The sequence below is a fragment of the Ylistrum balloti genome, unplaced genomic scaffold, assembly GCF_031769215.1.
Source record: "Ylistrum balloti isolate Yb309-2 unplaced genomic scaffold, AGI_CSIRO_Ybal_v1 Utg370522, whole genome shotgun sequence".
Taxonomy (NCBI): Eukaryota; Metazoa; Mollusca; class Bivalvia; order Pectinida; family Pectinidae; genus Ylistrum; species Ylistrum balloti.
In genome coordinates, this window is record NW_026782334.1 from 39,567 (window position 1) to 62,246 (window position 22,680).

General features: G+C 36.5%; 1 protein-coding gene across 6 annotated transcripts in view; it reads right to left on the reverse strand.

The window, feature by feature from the left end:
* LOC132555872 (SAM and SH3 domain-containing protein 1-like) overlaps window positions 1-22,680 on the reverse strand; it is a 63,623-nt gene that overhangs the window by 15,985 nt on the left and 24,958 nt on the right. For 5 of the 6 annotated variants that reach the window (XM_060220232.1, XM_060220237.1, XM_060220235.1 and 2 more), the window contains 6 exons: window positions 13,099-13,151; window positions 2,947-3,051; window positions 2,457-2,590; window positions 1,934-1,975; window positions 1,678-1,747; window positions 845-1,566 (listed from right to left, as the gene is read on the reverse strand). In XM_060220232.1, coding sequence (XP_060076215.1) covers window positions 845-1,566; window positions 1,678-1,747; window positions 1,934-1,975; window positions 2,457-2,590; window positions 2,947-3,051; window positions 13,099-13,151 — 1,126 coding nt within the window. The remainder of the gene's footprint in view (window positions 1-844; window positions 1,567-1,677; window positions 1,748-1,933; window positions 1,976-2,456; window positions 2,591-2,946; window positions 3,052-13,098; window positions 13,152-22,680) is intronic. The other variant, XM_060220234.1, reaches the window with a different exon arrangement.

The following is a 22,680-nucleotide window of genomic DNA, read 5'->3' on the forward strand; positions in this document are numbered from 1 at the left end:
ATCAAACTTTATGTCCATCATCCCAGCATCATATAAGCCCACTATCAGCGCCCTCAGCCTCTCAGTTATTGAGAAGAAGTCATTTAAAGGTTTTAGCACATTTAACCTCTGTGACCTTGAAAGTGGGTCAAATTAGTTCATTTATATACCGGTACATTTGGTAGCCTTCATTCCAGCACGTCACAGGCCCAATATCAGTACCTGCTCTTGATTTATTGAGAAATTGTTTTAAAATTTTAACATATCTGATCCCTTTGACCTTGAAAAAGGGTCAAGGATATTCATTCATACAAATTTGGTAGTGCTTCATTTAAGTATGCTTCAAGCCTAGAGCACAATATTTACACCCTGAATATTTTGGTTATTGAGAAGAAGCTGTTTAAGATTTCAGCATATTTAACTCCTGGCCCCATATCAGTACCCTTGACCTCTTGTTTAATGAAAAGTTGTTTGAAAATACTTAACAAATTTGACCCTTATGGCCTTGAAAGTGGGTCAAGGTCATTTAATTAAACACACTTGTTAGCAATTTCTTCAAGCACACTTCATGATACCTTGAGTTTCTTAATTATTGATAACCTATTTGACCCTTATTATCCTGAATGTGGGACAAGGTCATTCATTTGAATATACTTCAAATCCCAGCACGCTATATTTCTAACATCAGTACCTATAGTCACTTGGTTCTTGAGAAAAAGATTTTTAAAGGGAAAAACTAATGTTAGCTGCACTATATCATAAGCTTACTTGCCCTTTCCTTTGCCCTGCAGATAAATGAGCTAAAAGTCAGAAACTCTTGATCCCATTTTAACAAACAAGTTTTAACTGTAAATAGTTGTCTTACCTTGACATTATTACGACTATTTGTATCCCGGTGAGCCACATTTCTCTGCCAGACTCCCTGGGGTGACTTGTTCCTGTCTCCGGGAGATATTGCACCAGTATTGCTGAGGTAGTGGCCACTCTCCTTTTGATTGGCCATGCGGTTGTGAGAGGGATGACCATGTGACTGACAGTCAATTGAATGTTCAGACTCAGATGACACTAGATCAAAGGAGGTAGTGGATGGGGAATGGTCAACACATGACCCTGACCGACTGGCCTCCCCACCTGGTGATAGGTCGTCCCGCGTCAAATTCACCCCAGGTGATGATTCACTGACGCGCACACCAAGGGCTGTATGGCAGCGACCAGCAACACCACCAGAGGACATGGAGCCATGGGGGTGACTACATGCACGACATTGGTAGTGTGCGAGGCGCGGATCTTGTGGGAATACTGGAGAGTACAGTCTAGGATGGTGGCCCGGCGAATAAAAACTGACAGGGGTACTGACTGCTGATGACCGACTCATGGCACAGTGGGTAGGTGTACAGTTTAGTGAGCGTGTGCCCTCTGGGGAACGGGAAGAGTAGGCATGGTCAATGTGACCAACACTGTGTACACGTCGGTGTTGACTGTATTCCATCTGATGAGTAGGGTCCACACAAACATTGCCCATCGGGTAACCAAGGTCATGTGGAGATCCTTTGTAACCAGAACAGATATCACAACGTGGAACTGACCCTAAAATGACAAAGAAACATCTATTTGAATATGAGGCAAAATTATCTTGATGTAATGGAATTTTCAATATAAATTTTTAAATGAAGTGATCAATGATGGTGCTGTGTTTACCTGTATAAGTAGCTGATGGTGACTTGACTGGTTTAGGTAGTTTCTTCTTCCTTTTTGAAGCCTTCTCTCTCTGAAATAAAAAACAGTATTTGTAGACACCTCCAACAAAGCAACCACCATCATAAGTTCCTGGTGTAAGGTAGATATTTTTTTTTATTTTTGTTCCCCCTCTTTTTATACAATCTTTTCTCTTATTTGACAGATTTGCTGTATAACAAATTTTTTTGTACCTTTTCATTACAACCTGTACACTTACCTGTTCAATATCTTTCCGTCTTTCTTCCTCATATTTTTTCACCTTCAAGATAAAATCATTAAATATAAATTTGGAACCGACATTTAAAAAGCTTTCTATTTTAGAAATTTTTATTGACAATTCAGTGTTCTTTTCATGTAAAATCTGAAACCATGTACAAAACATCTACAAACAGTGTTGACATTTGTCACATTTACCAAATACCAAGATGATAATTTTATTCCTAAATGTTTAAAACATCAGTACTTTGAAATTGTAATATTCTTCAAGACCGTATCATTTATCCTTTTGATGAATTATGCAATTCAACCCTACTTGATCTCGGATATTGTATACCCTGAAGTGGTTGATGATGACATATAAAATCTATAACAGGACTAATCATCATACTATGTATGATACCAATCTACATCAGAGGATGATTTCACTCTCTGTTACAACTTCATGTCTACTTCTGTTCTACATGGCAGATATAACAACAATCACACATTAAATATTAGATTTAATCAGAGGTCAGTCCTACAATGGTGCCTTCTGGCCAATTTCCACTGACCACTTGAAGGGCATGTTCAGTGGTAATCTTGCCCTCTTTGACCATCAACATTAGTGCCATTCGGTCGTCATCGTCCATAGTGATGTCATAAGCATTTGGGTCCCCTACAAAAGTAAAGCATTGGTAAGCTATGTTGTAATATGAAGATATTCCATTCTTGTTCTTTTTCTTTATTCTTCTGTGACTAGTTAAGCATACAACATGATCTGGGTATTGACCTGAAGGCCAGTTGATCCTTTTTTTAGCAATGACATTTTGTTCTTTGTTCCTCCTTTACATTGATTACTTTCCTATTTTATTATTGGGCTTTGTGTTTCAATTTTCTGAGTAGTATAGACTGATGTGACCTTTGTGTCATTGACCTCCAAAATTACATGACTATAAGTATAAATCTATTGCTAGAACACCAGAGATTTCCATGGATACCGTTATAGCCGTACATTAGCCACTATATATATACCTTTATGTGGTTTGTACGAGTGCTTCTTTCCAGATCGTCGCAACCCAATATTCCGGAAGAATCGACCCAAAGTGGAAGACTTCTTTTTATCGTCATCTTTGCCTTCTGTAATGAAGAGGGAGTAATGTATTTATATATATTTATGTAGATTGGCTGCGGGAGCGCTGATCTCTTATCAGTCAAGTTTCTACAATCAAATTCCTATCAATCAGGATCAAAACACATTAAGGATGCAAAACATTTCAACATTTCACTAATAAGTCCAAAGTGGAAAAGCTTACTGAAGGAAGCCTACCAATTCCTGTGGGGACTCATCATCTTCACATTCAATTCATAACATCTAACTCACAACACACTGTATCAATCATGCTTTTACTAGTAGTACCAACATCTCTATCAGAGCTCTCTACATGACAGACAACCTAGTGAAAATGGAGGCAGAAGACCCTGTCCCTATTTTAGACAACAAACTACAGAAAGAAACCAATCCATGCATATCATGACCAAATGACTCCTAGCTACACATCACCTGACTAAATATTATCCCTAAAACATGAAATAAATCTCACTTAATAATACTGTAACACTCTTTAATGCTTTCGTGGCATTCAGGTAATTTCCCTTATAAGGATTTATCTGTTATGTTAATGCTAAGCAACTTTACTTTAAAGACATGACAATGTGTAACTCCAAAGAAAGTTCCATCTCAATACGTCTGTCCAATGCAGGCATTCAGGTAATTTCCCTTATAAGAATTTATCTGTTATGTTAATGCTAAGCAACTTTACTTTAAAGACATGACAATGTGTAACTCCTAAGAAAGTTCCCTCTCAATACTTCTGTCCAATGCAGGCATTCAGGTAATTTCCCTTATAAGGATTTATCTGTTATGTTAATGCTAAGCAACTTTACTTTAAAGACATGACAATGGGTAGCTCCAAAGTAAGTTCCCTCTCAATATGTCTGTTCAATGTATTACAGCAAAATTGACTCTTTTTGAATACATCTGTAGAAAATTATTTACAGCATCTGGTACTCCTTATGGATAAGATGAGGTACAAACATTTTGGCTCTATAAATCATAAAAGATACTTATGTTTTCAAAATGTAAATATAAAACATAAGGTATCTGAGTAACTTTTTTCACCAAATTTTCTGATGTCATTATGTTTATTTAATGAATTAACAGTAAATTAGAACATTGAACCAGGTGCAAGTATATTATCTAGCATGAAGAATTTCAGCTCAGAATCAGCTGGAAATAGCCATGACAGCAACAAATTGGTAAGTCACAGTGACCTTTTTTAACTAATTTTTACATGGTATACTGATGGCTACTTTCAACAAAATATAGTGAAAATTTGAGCTTATGTATAATAGCACTCTTAAAAACATGTGTCCCTTCAAAATTTATGCTTTTAACAATATTTGAAATTCTGAATGAAATATGAAAGCAATGTTTTCTGTGTTTCTAGGGTTTGCAGTGAAAGTAATGGTCCCCTTGAGAAAGGTAATAAATCCATCACCTGTCATCCGTCCCATCCATCAGGCAACCTCTGTTAAAACACATCACTATCCACTTAGTTAAGTGTTGATAGCCATACTATTTACTCTCTATCTAAAACCAACTACTGCTATACAGATCCAACAGCATACCAACTCTATGGCAATACAGTTTTCTTATCAGGAAATTCACAAAATAAAACCAGAAAAAATTGAAGATGTTCGCTGATACTACCAATCAAATCAATTAACTAAATCAATCAAACTGGGTAAAAATTGTAATCAAACATCTTTTTAATCAGCATAAAAAAAACTAGAAATCCAGAGGGAGATTCTGTGTAAATTATGTAAGATGTATGCATGATAGCAGAGTGGTCTGTTTCAGTCTCCTGCAGGAGTCTGTGGAGATGATTACCAATCTTATCACTTTTCATGTACACACATCAAAAATCTATACAGCAATTAATCGTGTGGACTTGGGCAAATTCCATTAAGTATAGATAATTAGCTCACTGAGTATTGCTACTCCTGATACAAAAGGTCATGACCTCACTTTCTCCCTCCTACCCCTATCTTATCAGGGGCATGCAACTCTTGGCAACATCCCCTTGTTACAATCCCCAATCTAAAGGCAGTATCAGAAAGGGCTTGTGAAATGTGACGCCTGGAGTGAGATGTACATGCCAATGTGATACCAACAGAGCCGTCTGGTCTGTTGTACAATCTGACACCTGTCCAGACTTACAAGTTTGTAGGTGTGTACCTAGTAAGTGGGGGAGGAAAACAGGTGCTTCCTCTTCTATAGAAGTGTAACTGAACTCCAGTAAAACAAATTAGGACAATCAGAAGATATCCTCATATGCAAAAGGTTTTTATGGTGACAGCTGTCAGTCAAATTGTTCCTTAAGACGAGGATTTATTTATGTTTCAAGACAGAGAAATGGAGTCCAATTTTCCTGGTGAAACTACAATATCATATGTGACAGGGTCTTTGTTTACTTGAAAAATAACCCTGTAGTAAATTGACACCTTATCACAGTTCCTTTGAAGCACACTATCAAATATCAAGTGAGGGCCAGATCCCAAATATTTCAATGACATGGTTGAAGGGATCAAGCTGTACGGAACTATACATATAGCATTCTGAAGACAAATGTTTCAACAACATGTGACAGCTAATAAATTCATACCAATGTTCTAATCTTATTATGGAAATCTATTTCCTGTTACTTTTTCAACATTTACATCTACCAGTGAAAGATAACTTTAAGTCATATTATCTACCAGTAATGTATTCTACCAGTGAGGATATCAACAGGGATTGTTACCTATCAGTGAAAATCTCACAATGATGTTATCTAACGGTGAGGGTATCTACCAGTGATGTTATCTACTGGTGAGGGTATTGACAAGCATGGTTATCTAACTGTGATGTTATGTACCAGTGAGGGTATCTACCAGGAAGAATATCTACCAGTGATGTTATCTGCAGGTGAGGGTATCGAAAAGCGTGGTTATCTGTGATGTTATGTACCAGTGAGGGTATCTACCAGTGATGTTATCTACCAGTGAGAGTATTGACAAGCATGGTTATCTGTGATGTTATGTACCAGTGAGGGTATCTACCAGTGATGTTATCTACCAGTGAGAGTATTGACAAGCATGGTTATCTGTGATGTTATGTACCAGTGAGGGTATCTACCAGGAATAATATCTTACAGTGATGTTATGTACCAGTAAGGGTATCTACCAGGGAGAATATCTACCAGTGAGGGTATCTACAAGTAATGACATCTACCCATGAGGACATCTAGCAGTGATGGTGTCTAAGAGTGAGGATATATACAAGTGATGTTATCTACCAGTGAGGATATCTACCAGTGAGGTTATCTACCATTGAGGGTATCTACCAGTGAGGGTATCTACCAGTGAGGGTATCTCCCAGTGAGGGTATCTCCCAGTGAGGGTATCTCCCTGTGAGGGTATCTACAAGTGAGGGTATCTACAAGTGAGGGTATCTACCAGTGATGACATCTACCAGTGATAATATCTACCACTGATGATATCTACCAGTGAGGGTATCTACCAGTGAGGGTATCTACCACTGATGATATCTACCAGTAAGGGTATCCACCTTGGAGAATATCTATCAGTGAACATATCTACCATTGATGGTATGTACCAGTGATGTTATCTTCCAGAAGATATTCATCAATAATACTAGTGAGGATATCTTCTACCAATATCTACTGGTGATTCTACAGACAGATTGTGTCTGACTTTTTGATAACGGTCTCATTACAAATCATTATGCCAGTTGATAGTTTCCTGAAGTTTCTTCCCTGTATAAATGAAATGTGCTTTGGAATTCTTCCATTAACTTATTATGTTTGGTTTGTTTTCAAGACATAATTTTCCAACTAGTTCCATTACTCTGTTTTAAGGAGTCAAAGTTTACACTGCCAGATTGACTGAAAGGAGAAAGCAACAGCTTCTTAGGTCCCTAGGGACTTTCCATAAATTATTAAGAATCATATGCAATGACAATGAGAAGATTTTTGACTCCAGTCCTACCGATACATATACAACCAGTACCTAGACACAAGGAGATGAACAGAGCCAGCCAGAAACAGTCACTTTGTTGGTCTGTAAAAGGCTGCAAATGGCCACACTTCAAAAGATCCAAGCACATAAATAACCAAATCGAAGCAAAGCATTGAAAGAAATACCGTAATTATGTTATTAGATAAAGCAGGGTCATTATAAGTCCTGTGAGGAAATGGGGAATTCTCCAGCCTAGCAGAGGTCACACAGAGGTCAAGTCTGCAGGATAGATTAGTAGTGGACAGGACAAGTGGTCAGTAGGATCACTAGCTTCTACAACAGAATAATTACACTGCCAGATATGTCCACCACAAGCCTATTGATTTACTGCAAACACACCAATGCTTGTTTTCCACATTATACCTAACATCAAAACAAGAGGCCAAATGTTCCTGAATCACTCACTAGTTCTGAAGCTTGCACAAAAGACATTTTAGTTTTATTAAGTTGCTTTCTGCAAATGTAAAAGCCTCTTCCTCAAGCTTGCTACTATACAACAACTTGACCCAAGACCTTGTTGAAAAGAAGAAATTTAAACTTATTTTACCCCTTTGACCTCAAGTATTTCAAGGTCAATCATATGAACAAACTTGGCAGTCCTAAATTCAAACTAGTTTTATTGGCTAAATATAAGTACCCTGGGCTTTTAGGTTGTTGAGAAAAAGTTGTTAGAAGGGAAAAGTTGATGCTTGACAGAGAGACAGGGCAAGAGAGCTAATAAATGTCTCTTACAGCAAAATGATTTCTCTCCTTTAAACCATAGCAGTAAATACCATTTATTAACAAAAACATAATATAAAAACTGTAGCATTCAAAATGATTCCTAAGCACCAAACCATAGCAGTAAAGACCATTCCTTAACCACCAAACTATGGCAGGAAAGACCATTCCTTAACCACCAAACTATGGTAGGAAAGACCATTTCTTAACCACCAAACCATAGCAGTAAAGACCATTCCTTAACCACCAAAGTACGGCAGGAAAGACCATTCCTTAACCACCAAACTATAGCAGTAAAGACCATTCCTTAACCACCAAACTATGGTAGGAAAGACCATTTCTTAACCACCAAACTATAGTAGTAAAGACCATTCCTTAACCACCAAACCATAGCAGTAAAGACCATTCCTTAACCACCAAACCATAGCAGTAAAGACCATTCCTTAACCACCAAACCATAGCAGTAAAGACCATTCCCTTAACCACCAAATTATGGCAGAGAAGACCATTCCTTAACCACCAAACCATAGCAGTAAAGACCATTCCTTAACCACCAAACCATAGCAGTAAAGACCATTCCTTAACCACCAAACCATAGCAGTAAAGACCATTCCTTAACCACCAAACCATAGCAGTAAAGACCATTCCTTAACCACCAAACCATAGCAGTAAAGACCATTCCTTAACCACCAAACCATAGCAGTAAAGACCATTCCTTAACCACCAAACCATAGCAGTAAAGACCATTCCTTAACCACCAAACTAAGGCAGTAAAGACCATTCCTTAACCACCTAACCATAGCAGTACAGACTACTCCCAAACCCCTATACCATAGCAGTACAGAATATTCCTCACCTCCTGAAACCATATCAGTAAAGACCATTCCTTAACCACCAAACCATAGCAGTAAAGACCATTCCCTTAACCACCAAACTATGGCAGAAAAGACCATTCCTTAACCACCAAACTATGGCAGAAAAGACCATTCCTTAACCACCAAACTATGGCAGAAAAGACCATTCCTTAACCACCAAACTATGGCAGAAAAGACCATTCCTTAACCACCAAACTATAGCAGTAAAGACCATTCCTTAACCACCAAACTATAGCAGTAAAGACCATTCCTTAACCACCAAACCACAGCAATACAGAATATTCCTCAACCTCTGAAATCATAGCAGTAAAGACCATTGCTTAACCTTCAAACCATGACAGTATAGAATATCCCTCACTATCAAACCAATCTTTTAACATCCAAACCATATCAATGTATATATCATTTCATACACTACCATTCCCAAAACAGTAATTTAAAGGGAATATTACCAGATTCCCTTGTGAATCATTTTCTTCTTCTTGCCTCAAGAAATTGCCTCTCTAACAATTTTGTTGTAACTCTCTTCTCTAAATTGTATTTACAACATATCTATTCTCCTTAGATCAAAATCATATTTCAGGTTTCACAGACATGTATATGATTGCTTATGCCCCTTGCCTTCACAAAATTCCATATTTACACAGTATGTCATTATAATTCACATCACAGAACTGATTCTATACTAAAGCAGAATTCCAATGCCTGCACTTAACCAATGCCATCACATTAAACAGCACCAGAGCTAGGTGCACTAGTCCAGAGATGTGAGATACTCTCAGACAGTGTGATGACCTAATGACAGTCATCACTAGTGGCCCACTGCTGTGTTAGTGTGAGCAGTCAATATTAGATTCTCATCTGTCAGCAATCTTTATGTGGAAACTAAACAAGAAAAGTGTTTTAGATGGCTGGTGTTTTATCTTCTTATAAAGATGTCTGCTTTATAATGGTCTGAAGTTTAATGGAAGTTTTAATGTTCTATGTGAATATATTGGTATAGCCAATGAATATATCTGGATCTTTTAAATATATATATATATATCTAGACATGCCAATTTGATAAAAACCACCACCACTGTTAGACAATGCTGAGACCTCATTAATCCCTTACGTTAAGACATTTTTAGTTTGAATTTCTCCAATATAAGACATTGCTTAGTTTCTTACATTTCCCTTTCAGACAAATTTCAGTTTTTATTACTTCCCTATAATCAGTTCAGTTCTGGCCCTTACTCAAATTTCCATAATATTATTTGCAACATATTTCATCTATAAAGACATTTTCCCCTTCCCTCTAAGACATTGTTACATTGTAACCTTTTCCATCAAAGCAATATTTAATATTGGTCCCTTATCCATACAACCTCCCCTATAAGGACACCTCAAAATAAAACGATGCTCAGATTTTAACTCTAAACTTTAAGACATTGTTCAGCATTTATTTTCACCCTTCCCTAAAAGATTGCTAAGGTTTTGCCTTCCCTGTAAGACATTTGCTCATCCAAACCTTTGCTTTAATATTCTTTTATGTTTTAACACTTTCCTTTAAGACATTGCTGAAATTGTAATCTTTCCCTTTAATTCATTGGTCAGCTCATAACCTTTCCATTTAAGATACTGCTCAGATTCCAATCCTTTGCTTTCAGACACTGCTAAGTTTGTTTCCAATCCCTGTTAGATATTTCGGAGTTCAGTAATATCCTCTCTAAATGGTGACTTCATTTACTGTACATTGCTAAGTTTGTTTCCAATCCCTGTTAGATATTTCGGAGTTCAGTAATATCCTCTTTAAATGGCAGCTTCATTACTGTAGCCTTTGCACGTCAAGTTTACATTTGTTGGGAAGGTCAGAATACACAAACATTTTAAAGTAAAAATATGTGCCAGGTTCTATAAAAATATGTGCCAGCTTTTATCATGAAGCTATTTATTTCCCTTTCATTTGCCTGTTTACATTGTATTCTTTCTGATTGTATGTGGCATGTTTAACCTATACTGAAAAGGCTTAAAAACAATGCATGCGAGGCTTTAAAACACATTCATCAGCCAACCTGGTCATGACTAAAATAGATTTCCATTAGAAGTTACCTCCCCTGATTGTAGAATCAGACAGTACATAAACTATTCACTTCAATACATATTCACCTACTTGGAGAGACAGAATGCAGAAAGACAAAACAATGTAACACCAACTCTAATAGCTTGGAATTCAGACAAACATACAGACAATAACAAAGTCTTACATTTAATCTGAGCAGGAATTAGACTGATTTAAGAGACAGTGTACTGACTGGAAGACAAACATTTTTTCCACAAAGCAGTTAAATCAGAATTCAAATGATCTGGGAGACAGACAATACAGATTGACAAACACAAGTTAATGACCTGCCCTAACTCTCTGGCCATAGATAATAGAGTCAATTATTGATCATTGACAAAATCGGAGCAATGCTGACACACATGTCGAGTTAAATCATAGATAGGAAGTGTCGTGTGTGTAATCTTACAGCCATTGATAGTCTACTGCTGCCAGTCAGGGCTGCCCCGTCACATGCAATCTTACAAACACAAATATCATGCGTACAATGAACAGAAGACTGTATACAGTACAGCACAAGTGTTTAGGGTATACACTGGGATAACCATGGATACAATTATAGGTTTTGATGTTAAATCAAAACGATGCTTGGAAAACTATATTTGATTTCAGCTTCAGTCAAATGGATGTTAGGATTGCTTGTTCTGAAGCCAGATTCAATTCAATAAATGTTGTGAATGTGGCTTCAGGTTCAAAAATGGATACTGGGAAACTGGTTAAGATGTCAGCTTCAATGAAATAGTTACTGGGAAAACTTATTTTAATGTCAGTGTCACTGAAATAGTTACTGGGAAAGCTGATTTTAATGTCAGTGTCATTGAATTAGTTATTGGAAAAGCTGATTTTAATGTCAGTGTCATTGAATTAGTTATTGGAAAAGCTGCATTTGATGGAAGCTTCAAACCAATAAGATATAGTGAGGGACCAAAAAAAAGATTAATTGAGTCATGTCATACCAGATTTTGTAATCAGCAAAGAGCTACCTCACTCTCCTTCTCACATCACCAAGGAACAAACCATTTGTCATCATCAGTAAAGACATATATCTTCATTAGTAGGCCTCAACAAACATTTGTGTTGTGAGTTTTTTTATTAGTAAATTTTAACACAAATCAAAGGTTTTAGCTTGTTCTGTTCACATGTAACATGTTACTGTCAGAATATACATTATGAAAAAAAAAACTGACTACCTTTATAACATTAATGATTAAAACAACTATGCATCTGTTTTAATTAATTAACCACAGACAGCAAACACAGCATAACAGACTATGAACACTCTTTTGACTTCCAAAGAAATTTTCAATTCTCAACACAGTTGACCTCTGTGACAAAGTCATTCATTTGAACAAACTAGGGAACCCTCCTTCACAATATGTTACAAAACAAGAAAAGAAGTCATTAAAAAATACTATCACATTTGATCTCTGACCTAAAAAGTGAGTTAAGTTTAATAACTAATTTGAAACATGAGTATCAGGGAAAATGATGAATGTTCCAAGAAATCAACTTATTGGACACAAAATTTTAATAAAGGACATCAATAAATCTTTAACTAAGGGGTTGCAAGCCCTGAATTTGGTATAATACACATTTTCTGAGCATGACCAATGTATACATGTATCATTATCCTTATTTAAATGCAAGCACAATGCAAGCAATGACAAAAATTTTAACGAAGGTCTATATCTCTGTAACTGAGAGGTAATGGGCCCTGACTTTGTTACACTGCACTTTACTTTTTGATGTCTGATGTATACATCAAATTTCATTATCCTAGCTTAGATGAAAGCAAAGTTATGCTCTGAATACAAAATTTTAAGGAAGGGCAATAACTCTGTAATTGAGGGGTCAAGGGTTTTACACTGCACATCACCTTAGTATGACCAATGTATACACCACGTTTCATTACCCTTGCTTAAATGTAGGCAAAGTTTTGCTACGGACGGAAAGACAAATGCAAGGACAGACAGATGAAGCAAGCATTAAATCTATGTTGCCCTTCTTCTCAGCATGCTTTAAGCTTAATATCAGAACCATGGGCTTTTGGGTTATTGAAAAGAAATAGTTTAAATAGACAAATGGATGGATGGATGGATGGACAGACAGACAAAGCAAGCATTAAATCTGGGTTGCCCTTCTTCCTAGCAAGCTTCAGGCCTGATATCAGAACCATGGGCTTTTGGGTTAGTGAAAAGAAATAGTTTAAATGGGTAAATTACACACAGTGCACAACAACAGACAAAACACATGGCTACAGGTCATCCTGAACCTTCAGATCAGATGGCCTATTAATACATTCAATATTTTCCAGTGAGGATAGGGTATAGATATAGTCTGTATACTGACCTAAATCTTCATTGCTGTGGTCAGTCTGGAAGCCTGTGTTATCATAGATGTATCTGAAACAGACAATCACATATCAATAAAAAGTTGTATGAACAGTACCAGCACATTAAGTCACTAGTGCATGCATGAAGGCCAGTTAAGAACAGTGTGCATTTCAATCAAAACTGAGTGTATTTTAATTATGGCCCATCTATTAACTCTGCTAACTTTATATTGAATCTACATTGGAACAGCTTATATCAGAATACAGATTTGGTAACAGCTGTGATGTTGGTACTTCTTAATTGTCTTTATCACACAGTGTATTCACACACACTCTCCCAACCCCCCATCAAACAGGAACATATAATTGTCTCCCTTAATATTATTGTGCATAGGACCCCATCTTTAATCTGCAAAACCAGACCCCTTCCCTAACAATAACACAAGATTGTCTCCCTTTTCTGTGTAACACTGGAATTCCTTCTCAACATGACAATATGATTTTCTTCCTTTTCTGCGTTACACAGGACCCCTTCTCACACAAACATATGATTTTTTCCCTTTTCTGTGTAACAGTGAAAATTTTCCCCAACATGAAAACATTATTATCTCCCTTTTCTGTATTACACAGGACCCCTTCCTGAACATATGACTATCTAGTTCTACTGTGTCACACTGGACCCCTCCAAGACACTATAACCTCATTTTACACAGATAATGTCACTCCGTGTATAGTTTGCCCTGTGGCATTAGTCAGGCCATTGTGATTAGCTGTGAGTAAATCAAGAAAGATTTGATTAATCTCATAATGCGAGTAATTTTACTGAAATTGACAATTTAAATCTTCTTTTAAATTGATGTTTTCAACAGCAAAAATTAAAAGGCCATGTGTTTTAGCCCTGTTCATGAAATAGAACAGGATTTCCCTTGCCTAACTATAAATGTCTAGGAAGAATTTCTGATGAGAAACTCATCTCCCTGAGGGGGTCAACACCTCAGTTTGAAAATATATTGGATCCTGGGGCTGAGAGAAGCTGATTTCACACCAATTTGTTGGCATCATTTGCATTACAGTACTGCTGGCCTGCCATTTCCCAATCTGTATTTAGGTATTTGTCCATAAATCTCTGTCCTTGTGTAAAGTCTGTCATGCCCAAGACATTGGATCTAAACAAGTTGGAAGCTTTAAGCTAGTCTCAGACCCAATATTCTGTAGTGATACAGACCAGTCTCAGACCCATCAGTCTGGTGATACAGACCAGCCTCAGACCCATCAGTCTGTGGTGATACAGACCAGCCTCAGACCCATCAGTCTGTGGTGATACAGACCAATCTCAGACCCATCAGTCTGTGGTGATACAGACCAGTCTCAGACCCATCAGTCTGGTGATACAGACCAGCCTCAGACCCATCAGTCTGTGGTGATATTGGCCAATACCAGACCCCTTAGCTAAAGGGAAGTGGTATTAATGATAATGAAGCCCATTGTGGTGGTGTGGTTAAAGCTGGGTGTTTAATCTGTTGGTAATGCTCAGTAACAGCACTAATACTTTGGAGACCACATGCGACCACATCTTTGTTGTGATGAATAAGTTATGTGGACATGCCTGATGAAGGTCCTTGTTTATGAGCCAAGCTGTTTAAGGTTGAGTACTGGTCAACTATACTGCATGTATTTTTTTATGTTTTTTTTTTTTTTGTTCTGATCAGCACCCACCAGATGTTTCAGTCAACAGCGAGTCTGTGATGGGAGAGCTGATTATGGAAATATATTAAATCCTCATTTATTATGAGCAGGATGGATTGGAAAGCCATAGGTCAATAAATGACTTTCACGGTGACAAGAGGTCTGTTCTAGGGACCAAGCAGTGATATGTTAACACCTGTATTTATTCCCAGTGGATGGAGGCAATGACCTCAGTACTATAGAGGTCAGTGAAGTACGGATAGACAGATGCAATATATGACACCTTGCTGCAAGTAACCAGAAAATACAAAGAAAAATGACATTTGATTTCCAATACAGTATAAAGAAATTACATTGTTCACTGGGTTTGGATCTAGAGGCAGGAGAGCTAGTTATGTATCACAGGGAACAGACATGTGTCACAGGGAACACATATATGTCACAGGGAACAGACATGTGTCACAGGAAGCAGATGTGTTACACGGAAAAGATGTGCTACAGGGAACAGACATGTGTCACAGGGAACACATATATGTCACAGGGAACAGACATGTGTCACAGGAAGCAGATGTGTTACACGGAAAAGATGTGCTACAGGGAACAGACATGTGTCATAGGGAAAAGATATGTGTCACAGGAAAAGATGTGTCACAGGGAACAGACATGTGTCACAGGAAGCAGATGTGTTACACGGAAAAGATGTGCTACAGGGAACAGACATGTGTCATAGGGAAAAGATATGTGTCACAGGAAAAGATGTGTCACAGTGAACTGATATATGTCACAGTGAACAGATATGTGTTACAGTGAAAAGAAATGTGTCATAGGGAACACACGTCTCACAGAGAATTATAGAAATTTTATACCTTTGTCTCATGGAACCTATGGAAGGGAGATACTAAACACACACTTATCTGACATGGAACCTATGGAAGGGAGATACTAAACACACACTTATCTGACATGGAACCTATGGAAGGGACATACTAAACACACACTTATCTGACATGGAACCTATGGAAGGGACATACTAAACACACACTTATCTGACATGGAACCTATGGAAGGGACATACTAAACACACACTTATCTGACATGGAACCTATGGAAGGGAGATACTAAACACACACTTATCTGACATGGAACCTATGGAAGGGAGATACTAAACACACACTTATCTGACATGGAACCTATGGAAGGGAGATACTAAACACACACTTATCTGACATGGAACCTATGGAAGGGAGATACTAAACACACACTTATCTGACATGGAACCTATGGAAGGGACATACTAAACACACACACTTATCTGACATGACATACTAAACACACACTATGGAAGGGACATACTAAACACACACTTATCTGACATGGAACCTATGGAAGGGACATACTAAACACACACTTATCTGACATGGAACCTATGGAAGGGACATACTAAACACACACTTATCTGACATGGAACCTATGGAAGGGAGATACTAAACACACACTTATCTGACATGGAACCTATGGAAGGGACATACTAAACACACACTTATCTGACATGGAAGCTATAGACTGGACACACTTATAACAAAGCTTTCTCACATGGAAAGGACACATTTGCCTTACAGGTATTGGACATTCACATCTCATGGAAAACCATGGAAGATGAGACATGTCCACAGAGTACTGATATTATAATCAGCTATGACCTGTACAGATATTTTGGTTATGACTATTGGTACACAGACTAAGTAGACACATCAACAATCTGCCAGGGCTCCATTTCAGTTTATTTAGCAGCAATCTAGTTATGATAGAATTAGCAGGCACTTACACAGAAGCTGAAGGGCTGAGTAGATGTTTGTATAACACAAAGAGTGTAAGGATCAGGAATACCAGACATTACACACAAGTGCCCCCAATCTATACCTTTGTCCATAGTGTCAACACCAATACTGGCCATTTCTATATCACTTTCCTATCACAACATCTCCTACTCACATCAATCACACCAGAGGATTTGGCCCAATATTGCCTTTGTTCCTTCTTGTTAGTTTGATAAGGAGACCTAATCACATTAGAATTTGTCTGGATAACCCTATAGTGGCAGGCTGTCATATAAAGGGACCTTGATACCAATACTCAGAGTGACCTTCAGGTGTCAAAACAGTACAATGTCCAGCACTAAAACTGACCATAAGGTGTCAAAACAGAACAGTATTTAGCACGAACACCTTGATACCAATACTAAGAGACCAACACTAACACTTTCGTTCAAACAACACAAACACCTTGGTACCAATATTCAGTGATCCTGACATCAAAACAACACTTACATCTCAGTACAAACAACAATTAAACCTTGGTACCAATATTCAGTGACCTTGACATCAAAATATCACAAACACGTACAGTTAATAAAAGCTTTTAACTTGTTATCAGTCCAGTGACATAATAATGGCAATTGTGGTGACATCAAAAAGTCTGTAAATGTAAACATTAACCTTGGTATCACTTAATAGATACACAATGGGGATCAATTTTGTATGGCCTTGAGCTTTAGAACAGGGCTGAATTGATAATAAAACACAGAAGTACTCCTCTTGTGATCACAGCCTCTCAAGAAAGAATTCTCATACTACAAAACAATCCATGAAAAATGCTCACCCGATTGCACCAATTCTGTGCTTGGAAGACATTAGAACCCCACTCAGGTTGTGATCAAAATCTGACAAACTCTCAAATTAAATTTGCATCTGTATGTCATTTCTCAATGAGTTAAATAAACAGCAGTAAAATAACTAATTTTCATATATGGATTTATTTTCCTGGAGTTTCTGGGTACTCATAATCCATGAGTAGACAAGTCAACATTTTGATTCAACAGATAAAGACTAACCCGGATGGTGGTATTAGGGGACTTCCTAAGCAAATTTCATCCAATAAATCATGTGCAAACAAAACTATTTATTTTTGGAAAATCATCAAATTTGATCCAAAAATAAAATATTTCAGCCATACCTAAATTTTCTACCAATTAAAGCACAAAGGCCTCTGACTATAGAAAGAACTAAATACAGAGAAATATTTAAAAGGTGTCACATCTAGAAACAATTTTCCAGCTTTTGTGAAAGAGTAATCCAATGTTTTTGAAAATTTGGATTCTATTACAAACAATAAGTGAAAATTTTGGTTTTGTGGCAAGTAAAGCCGGCGTCAAAGTGATTCACTTTAACCACTGACTTAATGGAATTTAAAGCCTATTTGAATACTGAAGAAATGTATATACTTAAGTGTTATAACCACAATGGACATTTTAATTCAATTATACCTGTTCATTGTGATACCTATCTGATACAGGTAGACCAGTTTAACTTGGTTTTGATATCCAGATAGACATGGTGTTGACCCCTATCATTACATTCCAGTAAATCAACAATGGCAGAGAGACATGTCAGCCCTGGACTTGTGAACAAATTACAAACTGACCAGACTAATAACTCTGCAAATTTTGAAACAGGGACTGACCTTGAGCTCATACAATTCCAGATAGGTTGATCCTATACCACATGAAATGACAAATAGTTTGACCTTGACATTGCAATTACCCCACGTAATTCTTAACCTTTTTCACTGTCATCAAAATATCAGCATTACTAGATCTCCATAAAATTATCATTAAGAAATATCATCTTTACACAATATATTACTGTAAAATACTCAACATATATAGTCTTCAGAAAGGAAAATTTGTGTTTCAGAGCTGTGAATAAGAATATCACTGCCAAGGACACATTGACTTTAACCCAGTTGGATTCCAGTTATGATACATAGTCCATTACCATCCATGGTGACAGTAGCCTTTAACAATTGTTCATACATATACATTATATAACTAGTTCAATTGACCATATAACTAGTTCAATCTATATATAGATTTTACTAAATATAAAATGTTGTTAATGTATTCTCACTATTTCTGATTCCTGAAGTCACAGCAAACTAAACCTGAAGTAGTTTCATGTGGTTCGTAATCCCCTCCATATCTGAACCCATAAAATCATGATGTATATTCTAAAACAAAACCAATTCAAATACTTTATATATCAAACTGTCTGAGTAAGAATACATCAACTGGATTTAAAATAAAAGTAGGGGAGTTCCCAATAGGTCTCGATGGGATGTTTCTACATTACACAATTTTTATGATTGAAAGTCTTGTAGATATTCCCAGAAGAACTTTTATCAGAACCTAAAACTATATAACCTCACTAGTTTTTATTTAAACCTTCAGTTTTCACTATCTTTATTTGGAGTCTTGAATCTTCTATAGTTGGCCAACAGGATATACTATGAAGATACACAACTCTGTAAAGTCAGAATGCTAATTAGGCAAAACAGGAGATTTTTGGGTACAGAAATGAAGTGAGAATCTACACCTTATCAAAGCAGCAAAGCAATACACCTAAAAAAAGTCAGGAAGATGACATCCAACGGTTCAACTCATTAGAACTAGGAAGTGAAGTTATCACTGTTTTAGAGTACTTCTCCAGCAAAACTCCACAGGTGGTCAGATAGGGTAGAACATCACACATAACTATAACAGTGAAAATAGATATGGAAGACATTTTGTTGGAGCCAGGTGCCTATGTAAAGCACTAGAAACACTGGCACAGTCAGTACCTGGTAAGATGAAAGACACCAGGTGTGAACCAAGTACAAAAGTGTTACATAGCTCGTAGATAAACATTTTGTACACAACTGATTTCAGGAACTAATATTTCTGTCTTTAATAACAAGGACAATATCTTATCTTGTAACTGTATCTCTTTTAAGTTTCACATACCACATGGCATGTTTTAACTAGTCTTAGAAAATATTAACAAGAATAACAATCAACTTTTAAAAAGACAAGGAAACAATTACCAGATATGAATACAAAAATTACTTTTAAAAAGTTTTAAAATGAGAATGACATGCGGACACATATTGAAAGTTTTTAGCGGAGGTCAGAAGTCCTACAAATTCACAGTTTGGCTGTATGGCAATCAAGACAGGAGAAAGATTTAAGATATATTTCTATATTCAATTTCTTCATTTGAAAAAAAACTTGTGTTCTACTTCAGTTAAACCAAAAACAAAGCTGAGCTTACATTATTGTGATGTGTTGATGAATATTTCAAACCGCCTGCCAGAATGGTAACTAATGGCTACAAACAGCCATTTAGATATTGACTCCGGAGGTCTGGTGTAGATGTTTTATGGGAGTAAGTTTCCAATTTGTTTAGGAGCCCAAAATGTTTTGATGAAATCTTCCTTAGTGATCATATAAAGATAAATCTGCCAGAGAAGTTAATCCTACCCAGAAGATGTCTGATTCCCAAGTCAATGGCAGACACTTTAAAGACAAGAGATGTATTAAAAGTTCTATCGTTATCAGTGGACTGTATCAGGGTACACTAAACCAAGCTTAAGATTTCTACAAGGGTTTATCTCAGGAGACTATTGGAGATGGGTTTTAATACAAAGTGTGCTAATTCAAATATTACAGCTGAAGATCTCCTTTGACTGGAATTAAACAAACACATGTCTGAAAGATTTCTTTTCAAAATATCCACTTCCTTTACAGTGAAATGTTAAGCAAGCTGAACAAAGGGATCACTTGTTCAGTACTTTCACTCACAGACTAAACAGACCAGGAATCTCCAAACAATGTGCAACACTCACTGTGCATGTATAGAGACCTATGTGATATTCAATAGTTTAGCCATAACACAAATCATAACAACAGACAGATAGGAATTTCTCGTTATAGACATAAACTACAACAAAATGAAGTTATACTGAAACACATTACTTGTTGTAAAACAATGAAATAACAAACGCATGATAGACATACTTGCCAACCCTTTTTAGTAAGGACAGAGACTTTCAACTTTTTCCCCTGATTTAAGACACAAATCATCAGTTGTTATTGTTTCTAATAATTAGTTATTATTGTCTCTAAGCATTTCAAATATTCACTTGTCCAATACAAAATATAAATTCAAATATGGTGTATTAAGGTGTTAGTCCCTCAAATGAGGTAAACGCCAAAAAAAAAAAAAAAACTATTTTCTGAGGCTTATAATTTTTCTCCGTACTTAGTTTCTTCTCCCTCTCCGCAGTATACAAACATGGATTGCTCCCAGAATCCCTTTGTACTGGTTTAAAAGTAAATTTTCAAATTTGGTTTTCACAGGGTTTTCCTTGTCTATTGTAAAATAGGAACGGTTAATATACAACCAGACTTTTCCATAAATAAATGACTCTCATAAATGGTACTAAATGTAAGTGTTGTTGCATAAAATTCACCAGCTTTTCATGTATTCAACTATTTTCATCAATTCTTAATTTTATCAAAATACTGGTTTAATATCAAATTGAAATTTTAAAAGAGTTTGATACTGAAAAAGTATTTTGATATCAATGCTCGACCTGAAATGATTTAAATAGAAGGCAGACTATAATAACATTTTACACTATACTCGATCAAAAACCTCACAGACAAGGATAGAACTTTGAAAATCAGCTGGAGTTCTGAGATCCCTATGTGTCACCATTTCTAGCACACCAGTCTGTGACCTATGTATTATATACTTTGAAACTGGTTCCATGAGATTTGCTCCATCTTTAGGGTGTCTTGGGTAGACAGACAGATACATCATTGTCAGAGCAGACTTTTTATGCCCAAGATATTAATCACTACTGAAAATACGCCAACCTATCCGACCCATCTTGTCATTTTACAGAATCCAGATGAATGGCTGCATCAACATCACTAGGGCTAAAACCAACTTATTCTGACAAGTGTACATTCTTATAGCAGAGTTGTAAATACAGATGTCATAAATGTACAAATTGCTAAAATATACAACTGCGAATACAAATCCATCTGCCATTACAGCCCAGTCTCCATTACAAATTTATTCTTCTGTTAGTTCAAAATGATCTCTCTTTCTATTTTCAAGTTGAAATAAAATGATAACCAAAATAGTTTTATATAATACACAATAATATTCGGTACTTCCCCTAGCAACATGCATACCCTCATTCAAATTATCATAATTCTTCTGCTATATAACTGAACATTTCGTCTATAACCAAATGTTTCATCAAGTGCCAATAAAAATAAACCAAATATATGGAGAAATTCCTCCAGAACCTTCTACACATGGCCATGGTGTGATGTGAGGACACGAATACCCCAAACAAAAACTAACCTTATTTTACACCAATCAAATACCTCCACTGACTTAGCTTTTACTATAGTAACCAATCCTTCGATTAAGTTCTTCCATAGAATTAGCAATATAAACCCCGGTAATAGAATGTCTGAAATGTTAGTGCAATGCTTTCTTTAAATTTGATTTGAAAAATATGAATAAATAATTGTCTTATTAGTAATTTTGAAAACTGTTCCTAAACTTCGTCTGGTTGTGATATTGACAGAAAGTAGATCATGACCTCTTTCTCAGATACAGATTTGGGCAAAAATCATTAATTTGCACAACATTCCTGAAGTTTATTGATTTCCAATTCCACCTAAACACTTCATTTATTTTTCGCAATGTTTGGTCTATTAAAATCTGATTTTCACTAAACAAAGCCAGGACTAATAGGAGTTGTTCTGTACATATTAGCTGTATCACATAGCTAGTGCCTAATCAACTACCAAGGGACCCCCAACAATACCATTCCATAACAAACAGCCAACAAAACGGCTTGCACATGGCTGTGACTGATAATGATCCTATCCTTTCTGCTGTTCATTTGTCTTCCATTACACCAGCAGACTTCAGTCAAACCCAACAATTTTGTGTGAAAACTGCCCTAGGGAGTGGAATGGAGTTTTTGATAGATGGTATCACCAAGTGGCACCA